A 13,292-nucleotide genomic window follows, 5' to 3' on the forward strand; every position below is an offset into this window, starting at 1 on the left:
ACAAACCAATACATTTTAAGAAAAAATATACACTCAAAATTATTCTCTGTATTTCTTTCTCCCTCCCTACTTGATGTGAACATACAGGAAAGATTCTGGAAGATTACCTGCCAAAATGATGTTAATACTATCTAAAGATACCTCTGATAGAAATGATACACTCAACTCCTATATTCTCATTTGAAAGAGAGAAAAAAGTTCAGTTCAAGATTTATAAAAGCAATACAGTATCAACTTAAGCTCTTATTATTTTGTTTTTTAGTTACTTATAAAATTCACATGGTACATGGTTATATATTGACATTTTGCCATATCTTTAGAATATAGTATTTGGGGCAGAGGGAAATAGTTTTTAGACTTAAGTCATTATTAACATTTCAGTCACTAGTTTTATTAAGCTTATAAACAAAAATGCTTTGATATTTAAAGTTATCACTGATCATCTTGTGAGGACTATTCTTTCTAGAGATTATTCTGTAAAACCTTTTCTAATGAGAATATTGGTATTCAAATACAACCAGCTGCATTTTATGAATACTACTACTTATGAATGTATAGACTAAAAATTGTTTGCAGAGGACTGTGCTTTTAGGAATTGCTTTATCTTTTTTAAGTAGATTAAACTTTACAAATATTACATTATCAATATGGCTTTCAATTCTTAAACAAATTGCCTGTAGTAACATAGTTTTTCACACCTCTACAAGGACAAAAAGAACACCAAAGCAGTCATACCACATTGTATCTCGAAGATCTACCATGTAAGTGGCAACTGTCCTCTGCTTTTTTCTGCTATTTGGGAAAGTATTTGCATTTGTGATAGCATAGTCCCACTATTAAGTCCTCTATCAACTTCTCATACTGATGGGGCTTCAGTTAACGGATACGAAGACTGAAAAGTTCATTCACTCATTTGTGACCTTAGCTCCATCCTAAAAGACTTTTTTTGGTAGTAGGGAAAGCAGACACAAACAGGAGGCAAAGCAGCTTTCATGATGACCTCCAGCACCTTTCAAGGAGAAGGAACTGCTTCTTGCTAATTCATGTTTCGCTCAAGTCTTAAATCATGAAAATAAAACAATAATGAGAGAAACTTCCAGAGCTATCTGGTTTTGAAATGGTTAGGAGAGAAAAGTACATAGTCAGTAGTTTCTTCCCAAATAAAAAGATCATCTTTAAGGCAAAAACATTTTTGAAGGATATCTTCAATGGAGCCCAGAATTTCCCTCCCCTATCTTAGGTATCTAATTCAACTGTCTCCTATAGCAATTTGCCTTGTGAAAGTGCCTCTCACCTTACTTATAAAAGAACAAGTTGCTTTAGAAAGGCTCTAATGGAGAGGGCACTGGGCAGCATTAGAAAATCTGGATCTGTCACTGAGATCCCAAGATGACCTTAGCAGCTTCTTTTTCTGCATTACAGGTGGACTGCACTAATGTCTGAGTCAATGATCTAACTAAGCTCTAAGAGTCAATGATCCATGTTTTCATCAAAGGCCACCAAGGAAGGAAACATGCCTTTTTCCTTCAAATCATAAAGGCACTTTTATACTGTATTATATATGTTTATTTTCAATTCAGCACTTTTTTACATGAAATACCTAGCATCTCTTACATTATAGATATTTAAAAAATAGGAGCTGATGATGATAATTCAATAAAGTCATATACAAGGTAACTGATGTGAAGAGACTTGGAAAATAAGTCATTGAGTAGATTCTATAAGTCTTTAAAACAAATGACAGGTAAAATTTTATTTCAAGATAATATTTATCATTTAAAGTGAAGAATGACTGACTAGTTAGTAGCACTGGCATTTCTTTTCATATGAAACTTGGAAAATAAGGTATGACTTAAACAGAACCCATTTAATACAAAAGTCTTTGATTTATTTGGTAATTTAAATTTGTTTTTATAACAAAGCACTTTTTATATAATTTAAAATACACATGCTTTGATTGAAGAGTGACTGTAAATGGATCCAGTTTTCTTCCACTTGTGATGACAACTTTGTCAATTCTTCTAGAAGTACTGGTTCTGAAGGAAGCAATTTAAGATGTAACTGAAAGAAAAATATTGTAACATTTAAGAAAATTAAAATTTTGTTTATTCTAGATTTAACCTTCTTACCAAGGAACAGCAGAAGATACTATTGTATTTTTTTCTTAGATGCTGGTTTATTACCAATTTCCATTTCCCTCTCTTCTATCGAACTTTTATTATGAGTTCCTTTATGGTATTGTCTCTCCCTTAGTAGAACTGAAGCTGTCATCACTCTCCTCTACCTAAGGAAAGTCCTAATACAGATGCAGAAACAAGGTCCTAGTTCTAACACTAACTCTGTATTTCTGTGCTTCTTTAAGGTTTCTCTTTTCATTGGAACCTACTGGTAATGAATGATTGAGGGCCCTTTACTTTATCTTCTAAAGATTTATGTACATTTATTTTCAGAAACTATACTTGATAATTTTGGGAAAAGATAGAGAAAAAATTTGTGGCATTCTATTTTTTTCATCCTATATTCTACCATCTAAATGTCTACTTTAAGTTGCACATAATTAGATCAAGTGTAAACTCATTTTAGATACAAATAGGAAAGATGAAGTATCATTATCTGTTAACACAAGTCAGCATCATCTACTTCCTTCAATACAAACATGCTACTGCAATAAACAGGAATTTTCCATTATGTTAGTCATAAAAACAACTGTTCTTGCCAAATTACTTGAAACTCCTTCAACCAGGATAGAAGTATTTTGATTTCAGCAGCAGGAAAAACAAAAGCAAACAAACAAAAAATCAACACAAAACCTAACTTTCTCTTTATGATCATACAAAAACTGCCAAAATGTGATGACTTGAAAAAGTTAACATTTCAATATACTGACTCAAATGGAGGACACAGAAAAGTTAGGTGGATGAGTCAAAATTGTGCTAAGTAAAAGAAAAGACTACAGAGTTGTGCTGTCCAGCTGTCCAATAGTACACACCGCTATTTAAACTTAAATTAATTAAATCTCTATAAAATAAGAAATCTGGTATCTTACTTTCATTAGCCACATTTCAAGTGCTCAATAGCCAAAAGCTCCAAGTGGCTGCCATGTTGGACAATGCAGAATAAAACACTGTCATCCTTGCAGAAAATTCTATCAGACAGTACTACCCTAGAGGAAGGCGAGCTGAGAAGTACTGTCTTACATCAGACTTACCTTTAGAAACAATGCAAGATATGCCTGGGCTAACTCAAAATCACGCTTCCTGTCCAACATCATCCCGATCATTTTTAAGAAGCTCTGCATCACTTCTATAGACCCACCACAGTCAGGAGACAAGCTGCGCAGCTCTGTTTCAATTCCTGATGGGCCTAATTCTTTCAGAAGGTTAAGAGCAGCTTCATCTGCATTAAGTTTTAAAAAGAATCCCATTACTACTTACAATCACCTCACTTAGGAAACTATAGCTTCATTTCATACCCAAGCTACATATATTTAAATTGCACAGGAAATTCTTCCTGTGGCTTTATTTTTTCCTGTTAAATCACAGAATGAACCCCAAATTAAGTAATAATTAGTACAAATGATGAGAGCAATCAGTTTAGTACAATAAAAATACTAAAAACACTAAACTTTTTGCATCTTAGTAAGTTTGTTTTTCCCTGCTGTTTAAGAAAATCTAATCAATACCTAGCAACAGACACTTCAAGATGGTCTTACAACAATCAGATGGTCACATATCAATCAAGACAAATCCAAATATAAAAAGGCTATAAGGTACATACCAAATTATTAACAGTAGTTGCACTGAGAACAGGATGAGGTGGGGGAATTTATTTTTCTTTCCTTTTATTGTTACAAAAAACTTTAAAGTACCATATGATCATTATGAAACACTAACAATACAGAAATATATAAAAGGGGAAAGACTCTACACCTCATTCTTACCCATCCCAAATTGATAACTTTTCTCTAGATTTAAGGATTCTTGTTTCTTGTTGCTGTTTTCTTAAATGTTTATTTATTTATTTTGATATATAGAGAGAACACGGGCAGGGGAGGGGCAGAGAAAGAGAGAATCTCAAGCAAGCTCTGCGCTGTCAGTGCAGAGCCAGGAATGGGGTTTGAACTCACGTACCGTGAGATCACAACCTGAGCCGAAATCAAGAATTACGTGCTTAACTGACTGAGCCACACAGATGCCCAGCACTGATTTTTATATGCATCCTATGAATATATATTCTATATACTTACAACTATTTTTACAACAAGCATTTGATATTACAATGGCAATGATTATGCTTTTAGCTTTTAGAAAGGGAATGACACTAATGACAAAAGTCTAATAAATTTTATTTTCTGTCTTCCAGTAGATACTAAATGATAGTATCTTCTTCCTTGTGCACCCCCATATAACAGGTTACTCCTTTTATGATTCTGCTATTCCTCAGTCATCTGCAATGGCCCATCAGTAGCATTATTTGACTTTTCACCAATGTGGATTCAAGTGATACTGGTATAAAAACAAAGCATTTGGATCCAAAAAACAAGAGGATAAATCAAACAGGAGAGTAACTGTCTGTTTATCACTTATAGATCTTTTTTAAAATTATAGTTCTTACTGTTAGCTACAAACTGTATCTTTCAAAATTTAAGTCTATTAGTACAATAAATAAATTTTAAAATTACTTTTTAATGGGAAAATTTGGGAAGATCTAAAAATCAACTGAGACAAAAGTCTCTGCCATATTACAAACTGTATTTGTAAATAAAAACAAAAGCAAGAGATGGGGGGGAGCCCACTAATTTCCATACAGAAAGTATGAGAGGTTCTCAAAATATTATAATATTGACATTCATCTGAGTTCAGTGTCACTTGTTAAAAATATAACGATACAAAAGCTAACATTATTTCATAATAAAATCAAAATTTTGATCTTTTTTAAGTTTTTACTATGTTATTTCAGCTACTGAAAAATCTGCTAATATTTCATTCAATTTCTCTTCACACAAAGTATAATATGTTGGTGATACTTGGTAAAAGATTTCACAATTTAACTTACATTTATTATTTACCAGTCCTTCTTCAAGTTTCAAGCAGAAATCTGATTTTTGAGCCAAAATTCCAAGATTCACCACTTTAGACTTAAAGAAAAACAAATGCACATTATTCCAAGAATGCAAATGCAACAAAAAAAATTATACCTTATAATTAAAAGCTATCATTAATGTACTTTGTAAAATTAGGTCTTGACAAAGAACTACAAATGCACAACACAAAACACACCCCATATACTTAGAATGTTCCAATTTGGTTTTTACCTGATGGGGATCATTATTTTGTTCAGGTGCAGCATATCTGGGTACAAGGCCAGGAATTGTTGGAATAAAAAATGGTGCTGATTTGGGTACTTTGGGTGGTTCCTTTGGTTTATTCTTTTTCTGATTAAAAGAAAATCAGAAAGGGGAAAAGACTATGAAGTAATTATTGTGACAAAAGTTTCTAATGTTTAATTCCAAACAATTTTAAAACAAAGTGCAAAAAGTAAAATAAAAGAACAAAACATTTTCAAATTTGAATGCCAAAATAAAATCCCAACTGACCAATATTACAGATATCTTTAAACTGGAGTCTCAAGGCAGGCCTCCAATACCTTTGCTGGTAAGGCAGAAGAAAAATGACACGGTTCATGAGAAGCTCTATGAACTCTCTTTTTCCTCCAACATGATTTACATGAATATTTAGGTGAAGAAATAACAATCAAATAATTCTGAACTTCTAAAACCTTTTTCGCAAAATGGGCTAGAAAGCAAAACTTACATAAATGCTCAACAGTTTCTCAAGTTTTTTTTTTTTTCTCCAGAAGAAATGTGGAGCCAAAGGTAGACTTTGCCATTAGAAATAATTTGATAAAATTTTCTTGTGAAGAATATAGCCCTGATTCTTCTAGTTTGTTAAAATTTCTACTGATTTTCCCTTACTTTGAGTCTTTAAGAAGCAAGAGAACAATAGTGCTCATTTACAAATTATTACAAGTGTTAGTAAAATTCTATCAGGAAAACCTCCATTGGAATTCCCACTGACAGAACTTAGTTTTGGTGACCACAGGCTACACATCACTACCTCAGGAGCATCTGATGAAAAGGCCTTTCTGTGGTAAACTGCCCAATAAAAGTCTCACAATTTTACCTTACATCATTCCTCCATTCTCTAGGAGCTCTGTGACCCTAGAGAGATTCGTTTTTTGAAAGAAAACCAAGGATACTTGTGGCCTTGTGGAGGCACAGCAAAAAAGAAAGTTACTACATGAAAGCAGGACAAGGGACTGCCAACTGCAGCATACGCACAGCCCTTCTTAGGGATGGTGGAGACTCTAGTAAGAGTCACAGTTACCCTTGTAACTTGCTGTTCTTGAGTTGGAAGGGAGAGAGTCACTGAGCTGTAAATAAGAACAAAAATCCTTTTGCAAGTGCTCCACAGGGAGCACTGGAAACAGTCTCATAAGGAAAACCAAAAGGAGAAAAGTTACCCATAAGACAAAATTCTAATTTCTTTCATTCAGTAAAAAAATAAAAATATTGGAGATGTTAGCATATTTCTACCATAAAGATTATTCACTTGGTTTCTAAAACAAAACTGTATCTAAGCAAGCAACAGAGTAGTCCAAAATCTTAGTTCAATTAATTGGGCATTATTCTGACTGCACCCTTCACACTAACCTACTTGTCCTTTTTAATGCATTGCTTTTAAAGCTATTCCATAAAGTACTGCCTTTATAGCTGACACACTGGATAACATCATAGAGATTTTTCACAACTATGTTCCTACATAACATAACCTTCTGTGAGGAAAATTAACACATGAAAACTCTTTTCTTACCCAAGATACACATGTCTTTTCTGGTGCTAAGTAATCAGTTACAAAAATACTTACCATACCTTGTCATAGTTATCTACGTAAGTGTTCTTACACTTTCTAATGCTCATAAGATATGTAAGACGTTCATAAACACTTACCTTTATCATCAGATGATAACCTTTGAAGTTTTCTAGTCTATTCCTTTTAATTATCTTTGCTACTCACAAATGGGGGCCAGAAAATATGCTTTGAAAAACACTAATTTATGCCATAATCATCCATTTTTCATATAAAATTATAAATTTCTCAAGGACAAAGGAGCTAGGTTTGTTGGGTTTTTTTTTTCACTGCTGTTGTCCTTGGGATATTATCCAGTACTTAGTTCATATTAACTTATGTGCCTGCACTTAACACAGCAAACTGTGAAGGTCTTCTTGGAGCTGACAGAGTAAGGTATAGAATGGCAAAGGGAAGCTGAAGCATAATTAAAAGACCAGAGAAAGTCTTCTAGTACTCAAACGCCTAGCAACAGAAATATCACACATCATGATAGCAATTTTTTTTCTCATTTTAGAAGTTAAAAAAAGTAGTTTATTAGGTTAGATTTAAAACATCCAACTTCTAATGGCTCTGTAGTTGCAGGCTGTACTTCTGCTATATCAAAAGGTCTGCTCAGTGCTCTGAAAGTCAATTTCAATAGAGAAAGAATCTTGTGATAATCACTGGATCCAACAGCATTCAACTAAATGGTATGCTCTACTACCTTAGGCATTAACTGCTCCTCCTGAAACCCTCCAAGTAGAAGAAGCTATCTCTACTAAAGAAAATGCTTCTGGAATGTGTCTTTAGGAACCAGTATTAAGTGTACTACAGCATTACCTTAATAACATCAAGATTAAGAAGGTTTTTCCACCGTGATTCAGGGAGGAGTGACAGAGTCACCAACTGCTCATTCAACTGTTCTGGGGAATCATACTCTATCATTTCATCACTTGGTTCTATGGTTTCTTCTGATAATTCCACATCTTAAAACAAAAAAATTTCAGGTGAAACATATTAATGCAGAATGAGATTTTTATCATATAAAAGCAACTTAATTTATTCCAAATCCATTTGTATTTCATAACATGCTTACTCAATATAGCCCTAAAAACTCTATTTACTTTTACTTCCTCATCTTGTCATATTATCTACAATTCCCATCACCAGAAACAAAACATTTCTCCACTGGTATTCTATTAATATCTTATCAATACCACAAATTATATTTTTGCATTAATTCATGGCGTCTTTAAAAATATTTCCTATCAGTTGGAAAATACTTTGATTCAATGCATTAAACTTTGCCTTCAGTAGTAATATCCCCCATGTTAGGTTTATGAGATTACATTTCAAAAATTATTTTACTATGTTGTGATTACCTTGGGTTTGACAAGTACCAGGAAGCATCACTACTGAAGGAACATAATCTGTGGGAAGTGGGCGTAGTGAAACAACTGAATACAGTGAAACATTGGACCTGAGAAATAAAAATATAAACAATATTTTAAGACTTTTAAGTTTTTCCAGAAAAACTTCAATTACTGGTCATTAATAATCTCTGCAATCTTGAATTCAGCTTGGTTCCAATCACTTATAAGTAGAAAAAAAATTTCAGATAGTATTAATTTGAAAATGCCTTGATTCAGGTCATAAATGTCATCGCTAGAGAGCTGTGCATAAACTTTATTTATCAATGGAATCTTTATTTTTTTACAGTTTTTATTTATTTGAGAGAGACAGAAAGAGCGAGAGAGAGAGCAAATGTGGGGATGGGGTGGAGAGAGAGGGAGAGAAAGAGAATCCCAAACAGGCTCTGTGCTGATAGCACAGAGTGGTGCAGGGCTTGATCCCATAAACCATGAGATCACGATCTGAGCTGAAATCAAGAGTCACTCAACTGACTGAGCCACCCCATGGAGTCTTTATTTTAATATAGTACAAAAAGTATTTGAGAGATCAGTAATGAATACTTGCATAAGATAACATAACCTCCAAACATTTAAATTGTTTTGACAAATGGCAACCTTCATTTAGGGAAATCATTTTTTTTTTTAAGAAAGTCTTTTTTTTTTTTAATTTGTTAACATTTATTTCTTTTGAGAGACAGAGCATGAGTGGGAGAGGGGCAGAGAGAGAGAAAGGGAGACACAGAATCCAAAGCAGGCTCCAGGCTCCTAGCTGTCAGCACAGAGCCCAACATAGGGCTTGAACTCACGGACTGTGAGATCACGACCTGAGCCGAAGCCAGACACTCAACTCATTGAGCCACGCAGGCACCTCCATTTCGGGAAATCATAACTAAAGGAAAGATGGACTCAGTTAACAGTCATGGTCTTTCCCTTCTGTAGAACGGTCCTCTAAAGTGATCATGGTTCTGCTACTTGACCCTGCACCATAGCCTTGGATGACTAATCCAAGATACCTTCCCCAAAGGGCTAATCAGATTCTCTTCCCCATACATTATAAATCTGGAATGTAATATAATAATTGGGACTATCAGGGGCACCTGGGTAGCTCAGTTGGTTAAGTGTCTGACTTCAGCTCACAGTCTGTGGGTTCAGGCCTCGCATAGGGCTCTGTGCTGACAGCTTGGACCCTGAAGCCTGCTTTGGATTCTGTGTCTCCTTCTCTCTCTGCCCCTCTGTCTCTCTCTCAAAAATAAATAATAAAAAATAATAATAATAATTGAGAGTATCAGATTCTGAGTTATATTAAGCGTGACACTATATACTCCTGCTGAGGTCCAATAGGTATTCTACTATTTTCTTGTCTTGATTATTCAAGCTTCTTAGATTCCAGGAGATATTCCAATCTGCATGTTAAGGTGGCCAGAGTCTATTTCTATTATATATTGAATTTATTTTCATATCCTAAAAATCCAGTTATAAAATTTTATAATTAGAAAAGGGATCAATTTTTTTCTCTTCCTTAATAGTAAGAGTTAAAGGAATTATACAACTAAATTCAGGAGCAGATAAAACTTTTCTAGACTCAGATGATGGACCTTTATTTTGAACTCTTACATGTTCATCATAATGGAGTTGGAAGATCATCATAAATACCATTTCATGGTTATGAAGAGTTATGTAACTAGAATGAATCTTAGAAAGCATTCTGCCCATACTTATGCCTTATTTTGCAGACAAAGTAGGCTGAGTTGAGAAGTTGGCTAAAGTCATAAAGTGGTAGTAGGGCTGTGGCAGGAAGGCCAGACCAGGCCTTTTAAATTTTAAAATTCACTTATCCTTTCTGCAAATAAAAACCAAATATAACTAAAAATCAGTCCTGTGGTTTAGAATACACACTGAAGCAAAGCTATCTAAATTATCAAGTAGATGTTAAATATACTCATGGTGAATTAACTGTTTATGTGAAATTTCCATTTTATAAATTAAAACAAAAACAAAAACAAAAACAAAAACCTAAATGGCAATGTTAGCAACTATGATTTTCTGACCGTATCATCATCCTCTTCCCTACCCAGAACAGAAATGTATATAAGAACTTACCAAAGATAAATTCCAAGGTGGTCTACGTGGGAAGTAGCCAGAAAGTCTCCAGTAGGGGACATAGTAACATTGAGAGGAGCAGAGTCCAACAAAAAGCTGTCTATAAGGCTATAAAATGAATTATAATGTTAAAGTATTTTAACAAATACCAAAAAATGACATAACTCGCAAAATATATTTTTGCTAAAAGAACAAGGTATGAAAGATGAAGAAAATATTCATGTTTTATTTCTACAAATCAACACAAGAAAGCCATCACTAACAAAGAGCTTTGTCAAATACGTTAATATGTGAAAATAATCTCTCTTAATGAGAAAGACCTAGAACCCTAAATAGACCAATTAACTAGAGAAAGAGCTTCAACAACAGGGAAAATACTAGAGGAAATGCTCTCTTTTTCTGGAAAGCCACTTTGGTAGACTGACTTGGGGACAAATTCTGAAGACGTAACACATTTAAAGTAAGTCTTATTACCAGTACTCTCCTGTATTTTTGTTATTTCAGTGAAATTTTAAAAAGGCTTAAGCAACCAAAGGAAATAATGAAATGGCTGTGAATAAGATTAAGAAACAGTAACGGAATAACTTTTGTGCAAGTCTACCTATTTTTCTAATAGGTAACTATGCTATACATGAAACATGAAAATTCAGTCTACAGAGCATAACCACAAAGCCTTACAGAGCTTATGGAACCCAGTCTCACAACTTTAAAATGCTGGAGGAATTGAAAAGTTGGGGAGGGAGAGGAAGCAATTACACACAGGCAGGAGACACAGAACAGGATCCTCAGAGAACAAAGTGACTGAGATGAGCCTTACAAATGAACAGGATTTCAATGGATGCCGTTGATAAAGTATTTCCTGGCTGAGGGAAATGGGGAGGTCAAAGTGAGGTCAAAATACAATTGGGTGTAAGTGAGAAGTAGTTTGATAAATTAGCAAGTGCATAAGCATAAGGCTGCGTACAGCACCTTGAATACCATACATCTGGGTTTGCTTTTTATCTTTTAATCAAAGGAAAAATCACTAAAGGCTTTTGAGCAGATATTGGTGTGATCTTCACTTTCATAACAAAATGTGCCATCAGAATGTACAAGATATGTGAACAGGAAGTATATAGTGAGATTATGGTAGCAGTCACCTAACCAAGCAATAAAGAGCTGAACTAGAATGATGGTGGCAGGAAGTAACACAAGGGGATCTAGGGAGCAGAAAGGTCTAACCCATTGGCATCTTGCAGTAGAGGCTTCTTACACTGGCTGAGTGTGAACACTTTTTATACTTTAAGAGAAGCATACTGGTTTTATTCATGGCTGTTTTAAATACTACTTTATTCACTAAAGCCAATACATTATCCACGAGAAGGGACAGCAAAATAACTGAAGTTTCAAATCCACATTAAATAAAACAAATTAAAAAATAATAGCAATTAACACTTTTTTAGCGCTCCATGTTAGAAAGTACTCTGAGCACTTAAGTCTACTCAATTTAATCCTCACAACCCTCTAAGGCAGATCTGTCCTTACTATACAGATCAGAAAAATAAAGCCCAGTAAGATTTAAAAATGTGCTCAAGATAGGGGCGCCTGGGTGGCGCAGTCGGTTAAGCGTCCGACTTCGGCCAGGTCAGATCTCGCGGTCCGTGAGTTCGAGCCCCGCGTCAGGCTCTGGGCTGATGGCTCGGAGCCTGGAGCCTGTTTCAGATTCTGTGTCTCCCTCTCTCTCTGCCCCTCCCCCGTTCATGCTCTGTCTCTCTCTGTCCCAAAAATAAATAAAAAAAAAAAAAAATAAATAAAAATGTGCTCAAGATAGAAAGCAACTGAGCCAAAGATTGTCACCCAAGGAGTCTGAACACTTAATCACTATCAACTCAGTAAAACCACTACTGAAACTAAAGATACAATGAACAGCTAGATAGCAATATACAGACCCAGAGGATGCCTACACTGGTGATGCATGGAACATACTCTAAGCAGCTCAAATGTAAATGAAGACTCTCCAGTGGCGACATTAAGTGACTTTTTCATGATAAAATCTCTTTCTTAATTTGCTCAGAGTGATTGAAAATATAAAGTTTAAATAATGAATGCAAAATAGGAAAACAAAACTAAAATTAGGAGCAATGAAGACAAACACACAACAAAGTGTGCTCAGGACAATGACTGCTGTTTAATTCTTAGTTACAGGGGACAAGGATGAGTAATAACCTGTCTGATTTCTGTTTAAACCTACTTTGGAAGCTTACAAAAATGGCTGTTCTTCGATCAAGGGGACGTGGGAGAAAGGAAACATTTGCTAAACACTTATTATATACCAGAGACAAATTATTTATGGTAATTCACTTAATGCCAACAACCCAGACGGAAACATTATCTCAGCACATACAGATGAAAATTAAACCTAAACACAACAATTTCAGATCTTACTATTTCTTCTTTCTTGATCAATACTTGCTCTTTAAAAGTTATATGAGGAGTGAAACTTCCTAACACATTTAGAATCTGTTAAAAAGAGAATCTAATGCTTGAGCAAATTTATGTTACTTGATACTATATTTTGTCGAATTCACTGTGCAACTTGACTTCCACAGCTGTTATGTGTGGGCGGATTGGCTCTCCATTATGTAAAAGCATCAAATTAAAGAAAGGTGGTTTCCACATACACAGTGTATTTTACACTGCCACCTTAGTTCATAAAGCATAAGTGTACAGGCTTAATCTCAGACCTAACTATCACCACACTGTCTTCTGCTAATCCCACAAAATGAAAAGCCCCAGGTAAATTATAATTTTTTTTGAGCAAACATTAATAAAACTTTAAGGGATCAGATTTTCAAGCACAGAGACTTGCATATACAGGTTAACAGTAAGTAATTTCCGATTATATTCTGAG

The 13,292-nt window shown here is 34.5% G+C and overlaps 1 protein-coding gene across 1 annotated transcript in view; it reads right to left on the reverse strand.

Moving 5' to 3' along the window:
• Positions 1 to 1,727: 1,727 nt before the first annotated feature.
• WDR36 (WD repeat domain 36) overlaps positions 1,728 to 13,292 on the reverse strand; it is a 41,024-nt gene continuing 29,459 nt past the window's right edge. The window contains exons 17-23 of the mRNA XM_019450516.2: positions 10,403 to 10,510; positions 8,273 to 8,370; positions 7,731 to 7,876; positions 5,315 to 5,434; positions 5,056 to 5,137; positions 3,209 to 3,396; positions 1,728 to 2,061 (exon numbers count right to left, since the gene is read on the reverse strand). Coding sequence (XP_019306061.1) covers positions 1,912 to 2,061; positions 3,209 to 3,396; positions 5,056 to 5,137; positions 5,315 to 5,434; positions 7,731 to 7,876; positions 8,273 to 8,370; positions 10,403 to 10,510 — 892 coding nt within the window. The 3' untranslated portion in view covers positions 1,728 to 1,911. The remainder of the gene's footprint in view (positions 2,062 to 3,208; positions 3,397 to 5,055; positions 5,138 to 5,314; positions 5,435 to 7,730; positions 7,877 to 8,272; positions 8,371 to 10,402; positions 10,511 to 13,292) is intronic.

This window comes from Panthera pardus, unplaced genomic scaffold (assembly GCF_024362965.1).
Source record: "Panthera pardus isolate Hobbes unplaced genomic scaffold, ASM2436296v1 HiC_scaffold_2, whole genome shotgun sequence".
In the NCBI taxonomy this organism is placed as follows: domain Eukaryota; kingdom Metazoa; phylum Chordata; class Mammalia; order Carnivora; family Felidae; genus Panthera; species Panthera pardus.